At 43.7% G+C, this 23,863-nt stretch overlaps 1 protein-coding gene across 4 annotated transcripts in view; it reads right to left on the bottom strand.

Annotated features, from left to right (window-relative positions):
- The window catches only part of satb1b (SATB homeobox 1b), a 78,296-nt gene that overhangs the window by 3,564 nt on the left and 50,869 nt on the right, over positions 1-23,863 (bottom strand). For 2 of the 4 annotated variants that reach the window (XM_061820113.1, XM_061820115.1), the window contains exons 10-12: positions 22,703-22,774; positions 21,656-21,847; positions 2,099-2,314 (exon numbers count right to left, since the gene is read on the bottom strand). In XM_061820113.1, coding sequence (XP_061676097.1) covers positions 2,099-2,314; positions 21,656-21,847; positions 22,703-22,774 — 480 coding nt within the window. The remainder of the gene's footprint in view (positions 1-2,098; positions 2,315-21,655; positions 21,848-22,702; positions 22,775-23,863) is intronic. The other 2 variants (XM_061820114.1, XM_061820116.1) reach the window with 1 other exon arrangement.

The raw sequence follows: 23,863 nt of genomic DNA, 5'->3' as shown, positions 1-23,863 counted from the left end.
ATTTTAAGTTGTTGAAAAACATTTTTTTAAATTTTTTTATGGCGGAAAATGCAGGGATTTTTTAATTAAATCATATTTATATGAGAGAAATTGTATTGTAAATAAATAATTTAGTTTCCAGAATTATGTTTATTTGGTTCATAAGCTTTAGAGGTTTTTTTTTTTGAGAAATTTTCAGAATTTTTTTTTGCAAGAATAAAGTGGTCATCGTCCCCAAATCGAGAAAAATATTAATTTTCCCTCAAGCGAAGACCTAACTTTGTTAATTGTTGCCTTTCTTGTCAGCCGTCCTCGTTATTGCCGAGTTTTACCCCCGGCCGATGAGCCGGCATCGTGCGCGTTTGTTCCTGAGCGTAAACAAACGCCACTCGAAAAAAAGTCCTTTCGCGAGCGAGTGGGCGAGCGGGCGAGCGGGGTTGCCTGTTGACCCGGCAAAACACGCCCGCTGTGATCTTCATGAGTGGAAGGACATGAGGAGATGATCCACAAGAGCGCGTTTGCACAACAACACTTGACAAGCGCACGCACGCAACACAACAAGCCCAAAATGCTGCCTTTGTCATGTTAATAATGGGATTTTTTTTTTTTAGGGCTTCAATAACTTTTAAATGTAATACCTAAATTTTAGGTAAAGGGTATTAAAGAATTTTTTAAAAATATTTTGGAATAAAAAAGTTTTTTCTAAATCTAAATAAAATTATATTTATTAATCCCCCCCAAAATTGAGGAGAAAATGTAGCCTTTTTCTTGAATATAGTTTGATTTTCATGTTGTTTCCCAGAGTAAAAAAAAAAAAAAAAACTTTCCTCCTCATCATAAAGTGATATTTGTCAATAATTATCTGTAAAAAAAAAATTTTATTCTTTTTTTCAATGCAGCTGAGTGACTGGCCCTGGGAGTAGACATTTTTCTCCCTTTAGTTTTAAGTTGTAACAAGTGAGCCTTTATGGAGTCTAGCGCAGTCGCATCAGTTAATAATCGCAACAGAGCACCTGGCACCAGGACGTCAGGTGGCACCGGTGGGCGGCACCCATTTATCGGAATATTACTGAATATGTAAATATGAATAATAGTTGACACCTTTTTCACAACCCCTTGGGGTATAAATCTACACAACGTGAAATATTTTTGGTTGATTTTCATTATACCTATGTATAATGCTCGTTATTGATTTTGGGTGATTTTTTTAGGAGGGGGGGTGCACATTACATAAAACAAATGACAGTAAATGAATCATTAAACAATGATTTATTTAATATTTTTTGAGAATTTTAAATGTTAATGAATATTTAAAAATTCAAACAAAATTGCAGATTTTTTTAAAAGTTCAGTTTTGTTTTGTTTTTTCCAGAGAATTTTTTAGAACAAAGTTTTCGATTTATTTCCACCAATATTGACCATTAAAATAAATGTATTCTTTTCAAGAAATAAGTTATAGTTAGAAAATAGCATTTTTCAATATAATATCCATTAATTTTCAATTAATTTCCTGGTTTGGGGCACCGGGCTCTGGAGCCGAAAGGCATCCCTGAACTGGTCGCCAGTTAGTCTGTCTTGTCAGGGGAGTGTACCACTGCACCATCAGTGCCTGAAAATAATATCCATCCATCCATTTTCTTAGCCGCTTATCCTCACGAGCGTCTGGAGCCTATCCCAGCTGTCAACGGGCAGGAGGTGGGGTACACCCTGAACTGGTTGCCAGCCAATCGCAGGGCACATTGAGACAGACAACAGTCGCACTCACAATCACACCTAGGGAAAATTGAGAGTGACCACTTAATGTTGCATGTTTTTTGGGATGTGGGAGGAAACGAGAGTGCCCGGAGAAATCCCACGCAGGCACGGGGAAAACATGCAAACTCCACACAGGCGGGTCCGGAATTGAACCTGGGACCTCAGAACTGTGAGGCCAATGCTTTCCAGCTGACCCACCGTGCCGCCCCTCACAAAACAATAGATTTGGGAAAAAAAAGTTGTATTTATCCAGAGTGAAGTAATTTCCCAAGAAAAAAATGATTCTGTCCCACGAAAAACACTCAATTAAACAAAACACGGCCTCGAACTACAGTTTTTTTTCCCCCCGTGCGACAGTTTTTACCTGCAGCTGCTCGGCGGAGACGTGCGAGAAGTGTGACGGCCTGTCGGCGGCGTTGCCGTGGTGCTGCTGCCCGCTGCTGCTCTCCTGCTCGTAGATGGCGTCGCGCTCGGCCTGCGACAGGCTGAGGAAGCGACGGATCATCGACAGATTCTCCCACAGCGTCCGGTTCTCCGGAGACGGGTCTTCCTTCCAGCGGAGGAGCTCGCACAGCCAACCCTGGGGAATGAAAAAAAAAAAAAAACACGCAAAGGTCATACAAAAGGTACTGGGACTCTATGATGGAGGTAAATTGTAACTAAAACTCACAATAGATGTGAAGTACTTGTGCTGGAAAGATATTTTATACACACACACTGTATATGTTAAGGTTGGGACTTGAGGGCATGTTGTGCATTTCGACCTACAAGGACCCGTTTGAGTCCGATGGCAACTTCTCTTCCACTATGCGCCTTAAGAAAACGCAGGGCGGGTTCCGCCACGGTCGTAATCTGGCGTCCGGTGTTAGTCACCATCAGATTACACGGCCCGCTCGCCGGCTCGCTCGCTCATTGGCTGGCTGGCCCGTGCCCGCACGCACGCGCGGTGCGCGCGCCCGACCGTGGCAGCCGAGCGCACACGCTGCACGCGGGAGATAACTCAGCACTTTGCGCGTCCCATTCCAGATCCTCCCGTAAGCCTCATCAAACCGTAGAAAAAAGGGAGGAGGAGGAGGCGGGAGAAAGGAAGAGAAAGAGAGAAAGAGGGGCCATAAAGCCTGCGTGCCCACCTTGTTCCTTTGCCACATTTATTGTTGCCTTCTTAATTTGCATGCAGAGGGATTTGGACCGTGCTCCAGTTGGGCCGTCTGTGCTTTCAGCTGATTCGGCAGGGAGGGAGGACACACACACACACACACACTCTTGTCTTGTCCAACGCGAGGCTGCAACAGCGTAATCCAACTCAAACACTCTGCAAAGCAGCAGGATTAAACCCAAAGTAGCAGAGCCAATCAAAGCCCACACGGTGGGAACTCCCCTTCCCTGCCAGGAAGTCCATTTTCATTAAACACAAAGTCCAGGTTACATTTAGTAGCGTGCCGCTAGTCACGGTAAATGTGTTTTTTTTTTTTGTTTTTTTTTTAGCTCTTGTTGATTGTACTTCCTGGAACCGCGATAGGTTTACAGCCTACCCCGAAAGTTCCTGGCCCGCTTCTCGCCAGTCTTTAGGCCTCACTGACATTTGGGCTATTTGTCCCGACTGTCCCAAACAAGGTCCTTGAAAATTTTTAGGTTTAAATTTGCCCCTTCAATTCCAGAAAATTTGAATTTTTCTTATGTTGTATTTCCTGAAGCGTTGGCGTCACAGTTCTGAGGAACCGGCTTTGATTCCGGACCCGCCTGTGCGGAGTTGGCATGTTCTCCCCGTGCCTGCGTGGGTTTTCACCGGGCACTCCGGTTTCCTCTCACATCCCCAAAAACATATATTAACTGGAGACTTTAAATTGCCCATAGGTGTGATTGCGAGTGTGATTGGCTGTTTGTCTCCATGTGCCCTGCAATTGGCTAGCAACCAGTTCAGGGTGTACCCCGCCTCCTACCTGTTCACAGCTGGGATAGGCTCCGGCACTCCCTGTGACCCTTGTGAGGATAAGCGGCAAAGAAAACGGATAGATGGATGTATTTCCTGGAACTAAAATAGGTCTCCAAGTCATGTGGAGACCCTACTCTTAAGCAGTGATGGCCGGTCAACAGAGGGCGCTAGGGGACTGCCCCACCAGGCATGGCTGTCACCACATTATATTCATTAAAGTTCCAGGAAATATAATAATATCTTGAGGTTTCTACTGCATTTGGAAAAAAAGTAGATTCTGAAGGATGTGCAGACCCTTTTTCAAAGGTTGCACTACAAAGTACCATCTCACAATAAATTATGAATAAATTACGATCATTGACCGCAGTACTAAAAGTTAGACAATACTTGTAGTTCTTGCCATCCACATGTGGTCCTCCAAAAGTCCTTGTATCAAGATCAAATTCCCACCTTAGGTTTTAGGATGTTTTTTTTTGTTGTTGTTGTTGCCATTAGCTTGTTTTGCAGATCGATTTCTGGAATGCTATTGAGAAAAAAAAAAAAAAATTCTCCAGAAAAAAATAAAATGAAAAAGACGGATGGGACAGATGTTTTCAAAACATAAAAGTAGATTTAAGTTGAAAGAGCGGAACTTGATTTTGGGAATAGTGAATGTCGTGAATTTGGAATTATTTTAATCATTGAGAAATTGTGCATTTGTATAAATAAATATCCATCCATCTATTTTCTGAGCCTTTCTTAGCATTTTCTTAAATTAAATTAAATAATATAATCTAATCATTTAATGTTGGAACAAAGAATTCTAATCATAAAAATGTCAAATTTTGAAAACTAAGGATAAATTTAAAATCACAGTAATATGAACATAAAGGTGTATTATTACAAGAAAACTCTTATTTATAGTTACAGACATCATACAATTAAAGTCATCCATCTACACATTTTCTTAGTCGCTTATCCTAACAAGGGTCGCGGGAGTGTCGGACCCTATCTTAGCGGGAAGGTTTTTTTTTTTTTTTTTAACTTCAATAAAAGAGTTCAAATGCAAAAGTTGAGATCTTCATTTTTGTGAATTGTTTGTGTCTAAGTGCCCTGCGATTGGCCCGCAACCAGTTTGGGGGTGTACCTCGCATCCTCCCTGAAGATAGCTAGGATAGGCTCCGGCACTCCTCCGACACTTGTGAGGATATGCGGCTCAGAAAGATGGATAAGATGAAATAAAATGAGTTTTGTATTCTCTAGTCTTGTTTCAAATTAAAACTAATAATTTTAATTTATGGTATTCTCAGCTAATATCCATTCATCCATTTTCTTAGCCGCATATCCTCACAAGGGTCGCGGGGAGTTCCAGAGCCTATCCCAGCCGTCAACGGGCACATTAGCCGATTTTCCCCAGCCTGCCTCCCTCCTTTCCCAGTCGTGGTCGATTTCAAAGTCCTCTCTCACTCCGCAAACGTTGTCATGTACCAGCGGTAAACGCCGTCCCCGGCAGCAGTTGAGTAGCTCAAAGCCCCCCCCCAGGTGACATCCCAAGGTATGAAATCCTCCCCCTATAGCCGAGCGCCCAGATGCTGTAAACAGGTTCGTCCGAAGCAATAATCAGCGACAGCTCGGGATTATCGCGCAATCTTGCCGCGCACCTGCCAAAATATTAGACTTTAATCCCCTGCCTCTGGGTCACCGGCACCTAATTAATAACCGAGAGAATCAACGTGGGCTGTTTCGGCGGCGGAAAAGCAAGAATGGAGATTTCCGTGGGACGCGGGAGCGAGAAGCGGCGAACTCGCTCGGTCGTAAAGCCATCAGTGGCTCTTTTGTGGTTCACATGGCACAATAGTGCAATTCATGGTGTTGATGTGCTGTGCGAGAGGTGAAGTCACAAGCTGGCCAATCACGCACGCACCTTCCCATCTAATCTCATTTGGTCGTTATCGTGCCCATCCTGCTGACCCCGGCCGGCGGATAAATGAGAAAAAAAAGTCAACAGATGTCCATCGGTTTGCCCTTTTCTGCTGCTAAAGTGAGTCCTAAAAATAAAGACAAAGTCCTCTGGTCATTTGGGTCACAGGCCCAAATAATGATGTCACACATTAAAAAAAAAAAAAAAAGTATTCGAAGGCCAAGATATCACAATGATAAGACGATAACAAAGAATTATTTGAACTTAGTGGCTAACCAAAACATAAGACAAACATAAACAATAAACAAATAAGAGAAGATGCTCATTAGATTGTCTTTTTGACTGCTCGAGAAAAATCCGAGGAAAAAAACCCCACAATCGTCGAACGTGTTCTCTTTTTTAAAAATTTATCTTCAGTTTTCAAAATGTTACATTTTTATGATTAGAATTCTTTTTTCCAACATTATATGAATATATTATTTAATTTAATTGATATTATAATAATATATTATATAGTTATATAATAATAATAATAATAATACTATATATATATATATGTAGTATGATTATCATATAACCATACAATATATATATTATTATAATTTAAATTAAATTAAACAATATAATCAACCATAAAAATATCATATTTTGAAAACAAACTGAGGATAAATAAAAATAAATAAATACTATATATATATATATATATATATATATATATATGTAGTATGATTATTATTTAACCATACAATATATTATTATAATTTAAATTAAATTAAACAATACAATCAATCAGAAAAATATTTTGAAAACAAACGGAGGATAAATTTATAAAAAAAAAATCTGAATTTTTAGTATCACGGTAATATGAATGTAAAGGTGTAATATTACAAGAAAACTCTTATTTATAGTTACAGTCACCATACAGTTAAACTCACCCATCCATCCATTTTCTTTGCTGCTTATCCTCACGAGAGTCGCGGGGAGCGCTGGAGCCTATCCCAGCTGTCAACGGGCAGGAGGCGGGGCACACCCTAAACTGGTTGCCAGCCAATTGCAGGGCACGTAGAAACAAATATCCGCACTCACAATCACACCTCACAATCACACTTGCATGTTTTTGGGATGTGAGAGGAAGCCAGAGTCCCCGGAGAAAACCACGCAAGCATGCGGAGAACATGCAATCTCCACACAGGGAGGGCCGGGATTGAACCCGGGTACTCAAAACTGTGAGGCCAACGCTTTCCAGCTGCCCCAACGCGCAGCATGACCAAAGTCAAGGCCAGAAAAGCTTCTTGAAGCTATAAACTGAAATGAAACCAGTTTGCTTTCTTATGCTGCTACAGCGAGTCCTCGGAAGAATAAAAAAAAAAAAACCACACAGCCTTCCGTTCCCAGACTCAAAGGATGACGAAACGCAAGGTCCGGACGAGCTTCTCCGAGGAGAAAACTGAAATGAAATGAGCCCATCGTCACTTTGTCTTTCTTTGGTTCCCAGGTTCAAAGAATGAGGAAAGGAAAGATGAGCCTCCTCCAAGGTACACCGACAAAAAAAAAAAAAAAAAAAAAAAAAAAACAAGATGAGGACAAAGACAAAGCGCTCCATTGTCTCCCCAGACCTGGCCGGGCTCCAAGCGGAGCTCAGTCAAGATAAAGCCGTTTGATTCGATAAAAAAAAAAAAAAAAAAAAAATGCGTGAACCGGTCGGTCCTGCTCCGGCGCGAGCTTACGTGCGCTGCTTTGGAAATAGATTCCGCCACAGTGGACGCCCATCTGCCGAGGATGACCGCCGCGTACGCGGCGCACCATATGCCAATCTCCCGCCACAATAAGCAATAATTGTGGAGGAACGAGGGGGGCGTTGGGGGTGCATTTTCATCTTGCTACATGAACGTCGGTTCCGCTGGCCACAGAAGGAGGAGGGCGGTGGGAGGGTTGGGGGGGGCATGAAAATAGAATCGAGTTGGCCTTAAATGAACTGCAGAGGCAGCAGCAGTACAATATGATATGCCATAAATAACAAATTGTTTCTGGACCGAGACCCCGATTAGAGCCAAACCAAACCCACCAGCGATACCCAAAAATCTGCAACACGGAGAAGAGAAACTATAAAAACTTGGGTTTTTTTTTCTTCAAATTTTACATTCCCATGCTTCTCCTGTATTCTTGGCCAGCAAATGTTTTACATGCAAATATTTAATGTATTTATAATTTTATTCTCAATCTAGAATGTACCATAACTGTGGACTTCAGCACAGGACAAAAACATTTTCTGAAAATAATATCATATAATAATATAAATTTAATCTAATAATAAAATGTATGTGGAATGTGGGGAAAAAGAATTCTAATCATAAAAATATACAATTTTATATAATATAAAATAAATACATGTATATATAAATTAAATAATTTAAATGTTAATTTAAAACTTTTTTTAATTTGAATTTTCAGTATCACGGTAATATTATGAACATAAAGGTGTAATATTACGAGAAAAGTCTTATTTATAGTTACAGATGAAAAGTGTTATTCATAGAGATATTTACAGTAATTATTACTTCACCACAGCGACTGCGGTACGTAGAAATTGTGAACCCTTTGCAAATGGAAACACGGTGGAACTCCATCACACCCACATTTCGAGGGGGTACGAAATACCCTAGCGAAGTTGTCCAATAAAGGGATTCTGCTGAGTTTTTAAAATTGTGCAAATAGTCGTAAATATTATTTGGGATTTACTAGTGCATTAGTGTGGGTTCGCGATAGATTACGACGCGTACACCATCGAGAGGTCGTGAACTTGAAGCCAGGGTGGGAATATAAAAAAAGACGTGTAAATAAAATCTTGCGGTTGCTTGTAAAGAAGCACCAAGGACGAGCGGAAAATAACATTGAGCGTCGGAATCCTGACTCATGACAGGGTTAAACCGTGAATCATTCCAATCAACTTATGGTATTTATGTACAATATGTCTACATAGTGATCTAACACTGAGTCAAGAGGTGGACAGACTTGCGCCTCGCTGCGCGGCGTGACAAACCATCCTCCCCCTCGACCGTTCTCGGCCGTCCTCGAGGGGGGAAGATGGTTGGGCGGGGGGGACAATGGGCTGACTTGACAACAATGACGCCACGGCGTGACTGCGCAGGAAAGTGCGACCTCCACGTGTCACCGCTTGCTCCCGGGAAAACAATGGCGCGCCGATTCGACCGGGCCAACGCAACACATGCGCGCGTGCGTTTGTGCAAGGGAGTTTGGGTTGGGGGGGGGGAGAAGGGGGGCGGGGGTTGCGAGGTTTAGGCAAGCAAACAGAGGCAGATGGAGCATAAAGAATAACCAAAGGCAAATGACCAGTTCATCTTAAATGGAGCACATTAAACATCTGCGTGGCTCCGCTTATTTTGAAGCACATCTTTTTATTCCTGTGCAGCTCACACAAATGTTCGCAAGACTGTCACCTTCAAACCTGAAGATGAGCAATGGAATTTGGATTAAAATCACAGAAGTAGACACATGATCATTTTTTGACCGATTACAGAGACAGGGGTGTCTTGAGATATGAGTGACCGGACTAACGTTGTTACAAAGATCTGAGCTGTCATTTGGCCAATATTTATCTCTGACTTTCAAGCAGAAATTTGAGATATAACAGTAAACTCAAACGAACTTTTCTCACAGGAAGCAACAGTTTAAACAACTTAAAAAAAGAGACTTCAAACTGTTTTTTGCCATTCCATTCCAGTTTAAGTTTAGCTTAAGGCTAACATACAATTCAAAATTCCATAGACAGGCTAATGAATAGCATAGATAATTGTGGTGCTATGGTGCTAAATATTTGAAATAACAGTACATTAACACATCAGACGTATAACACAACAATACTCTAGCACAGTGGTGGCCAAATATTTTTACCCCCATATATTTAAAATACAGAAGTAGCTTTCATCCACACCATCTCATGCTGCACTTTCTACTTTGGCTTCAGACCAGACCCTTCCCACTCGGAAAAGAGAAACTCTCGTCCAGTTTAAACACTTTTTCTTTGGTTATTCACATACTCTGACAGTCATTGCATCTTAAAACAACAGCATTTCCTCTTTAACTTTCCCCATTAATATCAAAAGTAAATATAAGATGCATGTCTAACTCGTCTTTGCTCTATGTTGGACAGACTGTGTTGCTAACTAAAGCAGTGGTGCTGGTGGACGCTGTCATTATAAAACTCATTGATGGGCTGCGTAAGTACTGTAACATTTGAAATTATGAGTGGCGGGGGGGGGGGGGTGTAAGGTAAACTAGGAAAAAGAGAGTGTGGCGGAACAGCGGTTGTTGTTAGAGAAAGTTCCGTGTGCTGCCTAAAAGAAACCAGTGGCTTCTTCTTTCCATTTTTTACAGTACGTATGTGAATTGTGCCACTGGATCTAACAACCAGTCATCCCTCACTCATTGAATCACATTGCAAAATGCCACAAACTGAACACCTGTATGTTATACTTTCAATTTGCATTGGATTATTTTTTTTTTGCACGCAACGCAGAATATCTGCGAAGAGACTGCATTAGTGATGTACATTTGCGCACAATTTAGAGGGAACATTTGCTGACGTCTTTTTATTTATTTTTTTTGCCACGCCGTCCCTTGATCGACCAAGACTGCCTCCCGATCGATTGACGCATTGAGCACCCCTGCTCTAGCATGTCATGTTATGATTTGGCTAGTAGATTTAGGGATCGTACTGTATTTCTATTTCTCACGGGATAAATCCTGCTTTGAAATTTGACTTGGTGAAATCCTTTCTTGCATTTACCTCAAAAATATTACCGTGAAAGTCCAAAAATGGCCGCACAAAGACCTTCGATAGTAGAATGTGTATTCAGGGAACATTCTGTTTGAGATAGTAGAAGAGTCAAGACCCACTTGTCAGGATTGGATTGACCATCACCTTATTTGTTTACAAACTGAGTGTTTTGATCTCTACAAGTCAAATATGACTATTCTTCACTTTGCACTGTAATCTTTTTTTTTTTTTTCTGGGGGGGTACAAGTTTTTTGGAACGTCTTTTGTGCTGCTGCAGCGCTCGTCGGGCAGATGGAGGATAAAACTGCACCAACACTGCGGCGGTGAAGCAACAACAACAGCGGCAGCAGCTGCATTTCAAACGCACAAACGACAACGCAAAGTCTGATTCCGTCAATTAAGCCACGGGTTGTGATTTAATCCAAATACGGGCTTTAATTGCTAATATCAAAGCGTAATTAAGATGATAAATCGTGACTGATCTTATTGAATTAGAAGCTGGCGCAGAAGCAGCAAATTGACTGTCAGCTAAATAAGTGTTTGTAATTGGCTGACAAGTTTGCTTCCAGTGCTCAGAAACTATTCTCATTTTTTTGGAAATGGTAATTCAATAGAATTAACGGGGAAATTCCCTTGTTTTGGGGGGCTTTCAGGAAGACCCTCCTTGATGAATGTGTCCATCAAGCATTATGTTACGATTCTTAGAATTATAAATGTTGGGCAAAACGACATCAAGTCGAAAAAGGAGAGAAATGTGGATTCCCATCCAAGCGATGTCGAGAAGCTTCTGGTCAACGCTTAAGTGGCAGCATTGCGTCTTGCGTGCAAGTTCTTGTGATTTCACCACAGAACAGAACAACGTTAAAACGTCCCGCCAGGCCGATGGCCGTAGAACTATGATCCTTTCTCCAAGTTCTAGTCAGCAATGGAGTTGTTTCTACATGGATGGATTTTGGATTGAAGTTAGGACATACCATCCTACAGTTCTTGATGAAAAAAATAATAATAATACTTTTAGGAACTTTTTGATCCTTCTTTAGTTAAAAAGTTTTATGTTAGTCAAAAAGTCTTATGTAAGCTTCGTACCATTCTAAATGTTGGGGGAAAATGCACCAAGCCGAATCCAAATTTCAAGATTAAATATGTGGACCGGTTATGGAGGAGAACAAAACTGTTGCAAAAAACATCAGGCCACAACTTCTGGTTGGCACTCAAGTAAGAGGTTGTGGTTTTTTTGCGATGCCACCACAGAAGATTGGCAAAGCGGAAAAATGGGATTGTCTATCTCGGACTTTAAAGCAATTGTTTTGTTTTGTTTTTTTACAGGATACATGCAAGTTAGAATTTGAAGTGCAGTACCAGGTTGTGTCACAACATGCCAGGCAGCACTGAGGTCTACTGGTGGAAGTCGATAAGTTTCCAACAAACTGGTAATATTCATCATTCCTAAAGAGCAGAAAGAATTGTGTTGATTATACTTACCCAAACATCTATGCTAATTTCTGTTAAACCTTCAATGGGGTATGCAATTACATGTTAGCATTTAGCTAGTAAACTTAGGTTGTACTGTATTTCTATTTCCTATCTTCATTTCAAATTTGACTGAGAGAGCTCCTTGTGGCATTTACTTCCAAAATATTACTAAAATAATATTAATATCATCTTCTTTTCCTTTCGGCTTGTCCCGATTCGGGGTCGCGCCTATCTCCTGCATCTTCCTCTCTCACCCCAACTGCCCTCATGTCTTCCCTCACCACATCCATCAACCTTCTCGTTGGTCTTCGTCTCGCTCTTTTGCCTGGCAGCTCCGTCCTCAGCATCCTTCCACCAATATACTCACTCTCTCGCCTCTGAACATGTCCAAACCATCGAAGTCTGCTCTCTCGAATCTTGTCTCCAAAACATCCAACTTTGGCTGTCCCTCTAATGAGCTCATTTCTAATCCTTTCCATCCTGCTCACCTCAACATGTTCATTTCTGCCACCTCCAGTTCTGCTTCCTGTTGTCTCTTCAGTGCCACCGTCTCTAATCCGTACATCATGGCCGACCTCCCCGCTGTTTTATAGACGTTGCCCTTCAACCTAGCGAAGACTCTTCTGTCACATAGAACACCAGACACCTTCCGCCAACTGTTCCACCTGCTTGGACCAGTTTCTTCACTTCTTTACCACACTCTCCATTGCTCTTTATTGTTGACCCCAAGTATTTGAAGTCGTCCACCCTCGCTATCTCTTCTCCCTGGAGCTTCACTCTTCCCCCACCGCCCAGTGGAGGTATGGAAGCAATTTGGAGAAGTGGCTGTGGAGTTTTTGACCAACATATTCAATAGAATACTAGCGGCAGAGCAGATACCAGAAAAGTGTACTAGTTTCCTCTTTTTAAGAACAAAGGCGATGTTAAGAACTGTGGAAAGTAAAGAGGAATAAAGATGATGAGCCACACAATGAAGTTATGGAAAAAGAGTAGTGGAGGCTAGACTCAGGTCAGAGGTAAGTATATGCGCATAAAGAGTACCAAAGATGCATTATTTGCCTTGAGGGTACTTGTGGAAAAGTACAGAGAAGCTCAGAAGGAGCTCCATTGTAAACCGAGAGAAAGCCCATGACAGAGTACCAAGAGAGGAACTGTGGTACTGCATGTGCGAGTCCGGTTACTGTGAAAGTCCCAAAAGGACCGCGTCAAGACCTTCCAGAGTACAATGTGTATGCGGGGAACATTTTGTGTAATGATTTGAGACAAAAATCTGATGATGATGATGATGTTAAACGGGGAAAGAGGAAGCGTGAGCGGCAGCGAGCGAGAGAAAGAGAGAGAGAGTGGACACAAGTACCAGCATGAGCACTTTTATCGGCCTTAATATCTCCCCAAGAGCGCACACACAAACACACACGCAGACACCGTACACACACGCGGGCCGTAGTTAAATTGAAATATTTGCCGGCGTGTGTCACAAGCATGCAGCATGGTAATTATGACAGATCTGATTAGGCGGTTCCGAGTCGGGCGGCTTCGGGCTGCAGGTGCGACCTTGTGCATTCCTGCGTGTGTACATAAAATTAATTACAAGCGTTGGGGGTGTCGGGTGGGGGTGGGGGGGCTGTCAGGGAGCGTGGTGGTGGGGGGAGGGGGGGGCGCACCCGGGTGGGGCGGGGGCGGCCACTCCCACTGGGAGCACCCTAATGGAATATTTTCCCCGAGTCTAATAATACAGTTGGTATTGACTTGAGGTAATTAGGGGGATCATTAAAGCGCTTTTCCCGGCGTATTTGCCTGCCTGATCAGATTAGCGGGAATGGGCTTCAGAACAAGCCCTGTGTGGTCTGTCAGGAGGAGTGGCAAGGAGGAAGAGGCCTAGCCAGCGATGCTAAACCAGCGACGGGCCATGCATTTGGTACCGGCGCCTTCTGTAGGGACTTCATCAAGATCCCAATACCAACACTATCGTGTCGCAATTACAAAGAAATCGTCAATGCAAGATACAAATACAACGGAACACGACGCAACAGTGCCACAGACATCACCTGGGCTAGCCTGCAATCGACATTTATCTAACAGCATGGTAAAAGCATAAATGATTTCAATAAAACATGTTTTATTAATCAGAGATAACTGCTTGGAATACATTATAGAAAAAAAATCAACTTCTTCTTCTTTTCCTTTCGGCTTGTCCCGTTAGGGGTCGCCAAGTCTTCATGTCCTCCCTCACAACATCCATCAACGTTTTCTTTGGTCTTTCTCTCGTTCTTTTGCCTGGCAGCTCCATCCTCAGCTCCCTTCCACCAACATACTCACGCTCTCATGTCATGTCCAGACCATCAAAGTCTGCTCTCTCGAAACTGGTCTCCAAAACTTCCAACTTTGTCTGTCCCTCTCATGAGCTCATTTCTAATCCTATCCAACCTGAGAACCTCAACATCTTCATTTCTGCCACCTCCAGTTCTGCGTCCTGTTGTTTCTTCAGTGCCACCGTCTCTAATCCGTACATCATGGCCGGCCTCACCGCTGTTTTATAGACTTTCCCCTTCATCCTAGCGGAGACTCTTCTGTCACATAGAACACCAGACACCTTCCGCCAACTGTTCCACCCCGCTTGGGCCCGTTTCTTCACTTCCTTACCACACTCTCCATTGGGCTGTATTGTTGACCCCAAGTATTTGAAGTCGTCCACCTTCGGTATCTCTTCTCCCTGAAGCTTCACTCATATACTCTGTTTTACTTCGGCTAATCTTTATTCTTCCCCTTTCCAGTGCGTGCCTCCGTTTTTCTAATTGTTCCTCCACCTGCTCCTTGCTTTCACTCCAGATCACAATATCATCTGCGAAAATCATAGTCCAAGGGGAACACAGTCTAACCTCATCTGTCAGCCTATCCATTACTACCGCAAACAGGAAGGGGCTCAGCGCGGATCCCTGATGCAGTCCCACCTCCATCTTAAATTCTTCTGACACACCAACGGCACACCTCACCGCTGTTCTTCTGCCCTCATACATGTCCTGTACTATTCTAACATATTTCTCTGCCACACGAGACTTGCGATTTGGAATGACAGTTCGAGAAATAATGAAAGTTCTTCTACTGGTTCTCGTCAGTACCAAGGTAGCAACATCCTGGACCAGATGGTCATCTGCTTGATGAATAGATTATTTTATGACATGCATGGGAACTTTTTTTTTTAATTTCTTATCTCCTTTTGATTCTCCAGAAAGAAATGTGAGTGTAACACTGCCTTGGAACTTTTTCCTCTCTTGTCCGGACTATTTCTTCCCTCCCCCGTACGTAGTATCAGGCTGAACAGGAAGTCCTTCCGGCTACTGGCGTCCTCCGAGGACGTAGGTAGGCGAGGAGTGACGCGCCAAAGCCGACAGATGGGGTGAGAGGTGGCGTAAGCGAGATGACAGGGGAGTCGCAAAGTGCTCTGAGCATGCTCGGTGTCGGCGGGAGGAGGAAGATGAGGAAGAGGAAGAGGGGGAGGAATGGAGTGGGGGGGGCAAGCTGGTGGGAATTCCACCGTCCATTAAACAATTTAAAGAGAGGCTCATTTTCAGAGGGAAGGGGAGGATGCCGCTGTTTGCCAGATAATTCATTCCCTAAATTAATTATTCAGACAGCTGCCTCTCTAGTTCCGCAATAAGAGACATTTGGTTCCCATGGCAACCTAATAAGCAAGCGAGCAATAAATAAATACATGAATAAATTAATAAACAGACGTTGCCTCTTTCTGAACCCCGCAGGCCTGCCAGCTCTCATCTGCCTCAGTTTTTTGTTTTTTTTTTTAGGAGGGGGTTGTTGGTAAGCAAACAAGAGAGTGACTTTCAACTCAAAATAGCAACTCTGGCTCTTATTTTATACAAAGAGCATCAAAATGTTTTCCTAAACAATCCCGACCGCTCTGACTCGACAACGAAGGCCACTATGAGTATCTTGCAGAAAATAATAATTAAAAAAAAAAAAAGAGTTCAAGGACATAACCCTTATCCCAATTAGCTCTAAAGTCAGCACACACTAATATATGTCACATGAAGAAGGAGGGGGAGTGACTTTCTGCCTTTCTCTGAGAACATTTTATTTCAGTAGGAAAATTCTGGGTTGGTTTTTAATATATAGTAAATATACAATAATATTTGGGAGCATTTTATTTGCTTAAGCAAGTGCTATGTTCTTTAAAAAAAAAAAAAAAAACATATTCAGGGTCCTAGCGAGTTCATCACTGAGGCCAAAAAAGGTCTTTGCAGATGAAAAAGAGTTAATCAGTCCTTTCAAGCATTGATGCCACACACACACATGCAGACATGCACACACACACACGTACACTAAAGCTACAAATCACGTCGGTCCACTAAAGTGATTCCAGCCAATTAGTCATTTTCAAAACAAGATGGCAGCAGTTGGAGCTATGTCGTCACCCTACAACACTCACCCCACCTCCCCACCCCAGTCCGCTCCCCCCACCGCCCCACCTCCACAGACCAACGGTGCCCCCCGCGCCGCTCTGCCCGCACCCTTCCTTCTACTCCTGGGACTGCGGTGCCAGGCGAGTGGAGGGCGACAGATGGCATACCCCCACCCCCCTGTACTACTGCGCCACAACGTGCCCCCCCCCCCCCCCCCACATCCCTCTCAACCTAACCCTCCGCCCCCCGCAGCTCTCGCCTCCCTCGCCCACCCCCTCTGGTGGACCAGATCACCGCCATTCTGTCTCATTAGAGCCTGGCTAATTAGCGTAGCCTCTTCCAGGGAGAATAAGCAAGGAAAGGGAGGCATGGGGTGGGAGGCGGGGGTGGGGGTGCCTGGCGGGGCGGGGCGACGGTCTCCACTGGTCATTGACGAGTCGGAGGGCTTTGAGCCCGGGTTCCCAGGGTGCTTGTTTATGACAGCAGGGACTCTGATTCCATCTGTTGTGAAATTCCTCTCAGGAAGTGTCAGGAATGTTGCGAGATAAAAGTTGTGTCAAAGGAATGAACCCCACTCGACCCCCCACCCCCACTCCCACCCCCGGACTCCCGATGACAACCTGTTTTGCCCCGATACAAGCCTGCCAGAGAACAAGTTTATCCTGTTTATGTCAATGACAACATGGCGCTAGATCACGAGTGCCAACTGCCAATAGGGGAAGGAGCCTATCTTGGAAAGTCATAATGTTAATTTATCAAAGCAGAAAAATCAAAGGGGTTGCGGTCCTTGCCTGACTTGGTGCTGCTGTTTTGGCTGACAACAACAATAGTCTATAGTATACAATTACACAATATACTAAATATTCCATCGTCATTTTTTTTCTGCGGAGCTGCACTAAAGGCTCTATATTGATCTATATATAAGGCGCACCGGATTATGAGGCGCACTGTTGGCTTTGAGAAAATTAGAGGCTTTTAGGTGCACCTTACAGTGCGGAAAATATGACAGTTTATGAGCGCACATTTATGAGATTTATGGTCACGAAAGAACAAGATCCCAGATACAAGCGGCCGAAATGAGTTTCCTCCGCAGGGTGTCCGGGCTCTCCCTTAGAGATAGGTGGAGAAGCTCGGTCATCCGGGAGGGGATCAGTGTCGAGCCGCTGATCCTCCACATTGAGAGGAGCCAGATGAGGTAGCTGGGGGATCTGATTCAAATGCCTCCTGGACCCCTCCCGGATGAGGTGTTCCGGGCATGTCCCACCGGAAAGAGACCCTGAGGATGACCAAGGACACGCTGGAGAGACTATGTCTCTCGGCTGGCTTGGGAACGCCTGGGGATCCCTCTCGAAGAGCTGAAGGAACTGGCTGGGGAAATGGAAGTCTGGGTATCCCTGCTGAAGCTACTTCCCCCGTGACCCAACCCGGAAAAGCGGTAGATAATGGATGGATGGTCACGCCCGATGACAAAGAAGTGCATTGTTGGGCCATTCATTAGCCAGAATCGATGAAGATTCTGTCACGACTAGCACACGGGGTCAGACCCAAATGCACGACTCGGGAGACGTAGAGGCAGCTCGGGAAACTTATTTTATGTATTTATTCAGTCCGGTGTCGGGGATCAGGCAGGCAGTCAACGGGAGCAGCAGTAACAAGAACGTCAGGCGTAGGAGGCAGATCACAGGTCGGTACACGGGAGATCAGGAACGGGATTACGAGAGTGCGGGAACGAGGCACAAATGAGTAGAGGGACGGCTGCTGTTTGAGGAACGTATGCGAATACAAATCAAAGCTGAAGGTTGCTGTTTACTCCAAACAGGATCTTTCAGTTCTGTACGGTACTGATTTTTTGGCACAGTTGTTTCCATTGTCCAAAGTCACGAAGGCTATCAAAATGAGCATTTGCCATCGTGTTCCCAATTGCAGTGATACAAGCCGTGCAGTATTTGCATTTCAAGATGGAATTATGTTAAATCTATCAGTCGACTGTTATTGCCACTCTTCCTGCAATGTCCTTTTCCCAAAAAAAAAAAAAGGCGATCTTGGAGATGCACATTTCAGGGATGACGAGGATGAGGGTGGAGGATGGGCCCGACTGGCAAGAAGCCCAGACAGAGGTCCTGGAAAATAATGGTCGAAGGGGGCGGGGCGGATGCTGAAGGGGCCTCGCCATTGAGTCTGGGCAAGGTTCTGTTACATCACTGTGTTCGGTTCTAGAGGATCCCTGGTCTGTGTCGGTGGTTCTAGCGGGCTAGTGCTTCATCCGGCGAGAGGGAAAGTGAGGCAGCGTAGCGGTCCCTGGAGTAAAATCGCAGTAAACACTGGTTTACTGATGCGTGCAACTGTGTGTGTCAAATATATGTCGACGCGCAGGCCTCTCTGAATATATTCCGTGTGTGTTTCGAGAAAAGAGGGGGAGGGAAGGGAGGGAGAGCTGGAATTCTGCCATCCTGTTCCCTCTCAGGGCTCGTAACTATCGCAGGCCTCTGCCAGCCTTTAACTGCACCCCTCACCCACGCACATTTTGATGTGGCATTTCCACCCCGCTTTAAAGACCAGGGAGTTCTTCACATCACCTTCCGAGTTTTCCCAGTCGAGATTCGCAGTCGTTCAACCATCATGAATCATCGGGAGCGACTTCTGAATTCACTCAACATCTTCCAGATGGGACATTTGGTATCTTTGACGTAGATAAGGGTTCCTTATTCACAGCTCAGGTGATATTTTTAGGCGCTTTTACAGGATAGATGCAAGTCCGAATTTAGCGTTTCTTGCCTTCAGTTCTGTACCACATTTTTGCCACAACATGGCAGGGAGCACTGAGGTCTGTATTTTTTACCTCGCTGGCTGCGATTGCATTTGAAGAGTTTGTTTTCAAAACGAGACATAGGCATTTTTTTCAGATTTACGAAACTCGCGCCAAAATTATCCAGCTCCGAATGGATAATTTTGGCACGAGTTTCGTAAATCTGAAAAAAAATGCCCATGTCTCGTTTTGAAAACAAACTCTTCATTTTATTGAATGAACTCCCTCTACCACGTGAAGAAGGGTTGAGAATGAAGGGTTTATTTACTTTAAGTTACGGACTGTAGTTGTAGCACAATGACCTGTTTTGAATTTTCAAGTCATTCAATCAGTAAACTCAGTCTACTTCTACACTTATGTCAACATTTTAGAGTTGTCTGTTTTTGAATACAATTATTTTCTTGGAGTTGTCTGATTTTGCAATGAAATTACATCAAAAACCTTTTTGAAAAGCTTTTAAGTTGGACCCCCAGCCCAAATTAGTCTTAGAACCTCTTCACTTCTGTTAACTTAGAATATCCTGAATAAAAATTATAAGCATTAAGCTGGAACCTAGAAATCAAAACGCAAACTCATTTTACTCGATTCACGAAAAATGGAAATGCTTGCATGTTCTCCCCATGCCTGGATGGGTTTTCTCCGGTTTCCTCCCACGTCCTAAAAACATGCAACATTAATTGGACACTCTAAATTGCCCCTAGATGTGATTGTGAGTGTGGCTGTACCCCGCCTCCTGCCCGTTGACAGCTGGGATAGGCTCCAGCACTCCCCGCGACCCTCGTGGGGATAAGGGGCAAAGAAAATGGATGGATGTTTGCATCTGTTCGAGCACTGTGTTACAGTAGGGGTGGACAACTTCAAATACTTGGGGTCAACAATACAGAGCAATGGAGGGTGCAGTAGGGAAGTGAAGAAACGGGTCCAAAGAGGTTGGAACAGCTGGCGGAAGTTGTCTGGTGTTCGATGTGACAGAAGAGTCTCCGCCAGGATGAAGGGCAAAGTTTATAAAACAGTGGTGAAGCCGGCCATGATGAACGGATTAGAGACGGTGGCACTGAAGAAACAACAGGAAGCAGAACTGGAGGTGGCAGGAATGAAGATGTTGAGGTTCTCAGGTTGGATAGGATTAGAAATGAGCTCATTAGAGGGAAAGCCAAAGTTGGATGTTTTGGAGACAAGGTTAGAGAGAGCAGACTTCGATGGTTTGGATATGTTCCGAGGTGAGAGAGTGAGTATGTTGGTAGAAGGGTGCTAAGGATGGAGCTGCCAGGCAAAAGAGCGAGAGGAAGACCAAAGAGAAGGCTGACGGATGTTGTGAAGGACGACATGAGGACTGTGGGTGTTAGAGAGGAAGATGCAGGAGATAGGCTTAGATGGAAAAAGATGACATGCTGTGGCGACGCCTAACGGGACAAGCCGAAAGGAAAAAAAGAAGATTGTTGTATCGCTCTCTTACTGCAACTGAAGATGCGATTACCAATGTCTGATTGTTTCACTATTTGTTGTGAGATTTTGGGTCATTTCTCACGGGTTTCCGTAGTGGAAATGTGCCCTGTTATAGGCTAACCCGTCACCATTTTCAACTGTTTACTTACAACCTGCTGCTACATCATCTTATGAGGTTTACTGTTTCTTTTGCCATATGGAATTAGATTGCAGCGATATTGCTTTCTTACCACAACCAAACGATGCTGCAATTCGACCAGATCACTGTGTTCAGACCTGACCAAACGAACAGCGTCGACGGGTGTAAAAGAAAAAAGAAAAGGGGACCAAAAGGGGTCCAAGCGTGAAGTTCAGAGGTGCTGACGAGAGGAAGAGTTGCTAGGCTGGCGTGAATGTGACAATGCCGGCTGGGTTGGTGGATGGGTGGGAGGGTTTGGAGGGTTGAGGGGGTGGGGGTGGGGGGGGGGCGTACCAGCTGCCCGGGGAGCGCCCATTACGAGATGGAGGCAGCGATAAGTGCTCTCCCAGGCCCCCTTTCGCAGGCATAATTAGCGCACTTCTTATCTGCTCCTCAATTCACATTCACAGCCGCCCGCCATCAATGAAGCAGGCGGGAATCGGCGGCCAGACACAACTGCGTTCCCCCACAAAAATGTCTCATACGCCCCTTTCTCCCCCTCATTTTTTTTACCGCCCCCTACGTTCCACGCAGTCTTTGAACCCTTTGACAAAAAAAACAGCGGTTTGTGCATCAAACTGCAATTTGGTCAAACAAAGCTATCTGCGTGTGTAATCATGCTAATCAGCAGGAAAAAAATAAAGTCTTTGCAGATATTTCAGGATGATTTCACCCCCGGTGATCTATCTCTCCCCCCCCCCCCCACCTCCTCTGCCTCCTAATTTTTTTTTTCCATCAAGTGCAATTGTGGAAATCTTCCCGACTCGGTAGAAACCTTTAATAATAACTTTATTGGCTCACTTTTTTTTTTTTTTTTTTTTGGGTGGCGGGGATGCCTTTTACGAGTTTTTAACAAATGCGTGATGGCAGTCATCTCTGTGGGAAGATGATTTGAACAATTTCAAATCCAAAAGGCTTCAATTAGAGGCTCACTGTGTGTATTTTATGATATGATACAAATTTGCGTACCTGGCTTTTGGAGGCAGCAACTTTGGCGAAGAGCGCCTGGGACACTTTGGCCCTCTTCATCTCCTGCTGGATCTCATCGTAGATGTTGGAGTTGATGTTGAGGATGCAGCTCTCCGTTTTGCCGTTCCACTCGCTCGGCAGGGGCGAGGGCTTCACCTGCTCCCACGTAGAGAACATTTCGAAATGCTCAGCCTTTGATTCGATTCCGGGAGAGATATTTTATTATTGTAGTGGTGCCGTGCCCATGCGGATTACTCAAATGACAATCTCAAATCTCCTTTTCTAACTGAAATCAATGGAAATACTGTTAATCCGTTCCAGGCTCTGCCAAAAACCCAATGAAAAACTTTGTAATGTGTTAAGAAGGAAAGTAGCATCATATTACTGTACTTTAGAAAAGCATGTATTTATAATGTAATTAAAGAATGTAAATGACTAAACAGTTTCTGCATTAGGCGTAATTCATTGCAGTTCCTTCTGGTGTGTGAAATTTATCCACCGAGCAGCAGTGTTATCGTCATCCAGACACAAACGACGACTAGTTTTACAACTATTGTAAATGACTCAATTAGATGTAAAATTAGTCACATAGGATGAAGAATATATCTGCTTGTGAAAATTATGCTGGATGTCGATACGTGTCGATGAACCGGCTGTGTTCAAATATCCGTTGCTATTCGGTAGGACTTTTATAATGTGCGATACCCTAAAGACATGGGAAGGCAACGTTGTGTCGTCGTTTTAAATACACAAAGTGTGATTCTCTTTGTTTTATGATTAGTTTGACAGGAAACAGAGAGAGAGACAATGAAAAGCTCAAAGCCCGTATTTTGAATAATTGTTTACCATCTGCCAAATTGCTGCTTTTTGGAAATTGAGTCGAGTTCCCTGCCATCATAAAGCTTTCATGTATTAAAATTTACACTCGCCAGTAAATGCAAAATAAATTGGCTAAATGACAGTTTGCAACACAGTCAGAAAGCTCACAAGTCGGGTCACTCGTATCTCAAAGAACCACTGTAAGTTATTGATTTATGATTTGCTCACAGGAGAAAGGCCCACAGGAATCCGAGGGTTCCAATCTTCGGGCCGCACACTGTTGCAGTCTTCCCTCCGCGGCTGCACAAAAGACAACTGTGTCATTTATTTCAAATACGCCACCGTGCACACAAACACACACACACACTCACACATTTTCAAAAAACACTTTGATATGTTGTAGCCTACTCTGATTTTGATCTGGCATAAAGGCAGAAGGATTAAAAACAAAATCAAATCATCTTCATTCACAGGCATGTTGCTTCTTGACACGATTCCTTTGACGAGGCAACAAGTAGCCTGATAAAAAACTGAAGCACTATTAGCAAATGAATCATCTCCTTGTACGGGGGGAGAGGAACACAAATTGGTGTCGGATTTGACTTGTGAGCCTGCGTTTCAGTTAGGACAGTATACGATTTGAAGTAAGGTTTTTGTTGCGCTAGAGTTGGGATTTGAGTAAAGTTAGGGGTTAGGGTCGTGTAGGGTTACAAGAGTTTGTATTAGAGGGTAAGGGTTAGGGTAGTGTAGGGTTAAAGTCGGGTCTGGGTTCATGACTGGACCAGGCAATTGGAAGCAAATTGCAGTCGACAATTCACACCCCCACACGGGGTCATTGACAACCACTGAAAAACAGCAATAGCCAAGGATGAAGCGGATTGCCCTGGCTGGAAATATTCTAGATATGAAACAAGAAGAAGAAGAAATAAAGGAAAGCCAGTCGGGAAGAGTTGGGGTAAGATCGGACTATGGGTAGGTTAGGAAAGTTTAGTGGGATAGGATGGTCTAGAGTCAAAGGGTAGAGTAAAACTTGGGTAGTGTTGGGGTAGGGTTTGGTTTATATGAGAGTTAAATATGGTATGTTTAGTGCAGGGGCGTCAAACTCATTTTTTTCGCGGGCCACATAGTAGCTCTGTTCTCCCTCAGAGGGCAGTTACAACTGTGAAACAAAAATATTGAATCGTCTCGTCATATTTACATCAGCAATTTATGAACTAGTTTTGGAATCAGAAATCAAGTGTAATGTATTTTTTTTTAACTTTTCATGTTTGGTAACACAAAAAATCTTTGCAGTATCTCAACTTTACCTTTTATGATAACTGACAATTTGAAATTTTTGTCCTGATTTTTACGAGAATTGTGGAAATTGACACAGTAGGTTTGGCTGCG

Source organism: Syngnathoides biaculeatus, chromosome 5, assembly GCF_019802595.1.
Source record: "Syngnathoides biaculeatus isolate LvHL_M chromosome 5, ASM1980259v1, whole genome shotgun sequence".
Classification (NCBI taxonomy): Eukaryota; Metazoa; Chordata; class Actinopteri; order Syngnathiformes; family Syngnathidae; genus Syngnathoides; species Syngnathoides biaculeatus.
Note: the sequence above shows the minus strand (reverse complement) of the source record. Positions and strands in the feature narration are given on the sequence as shown.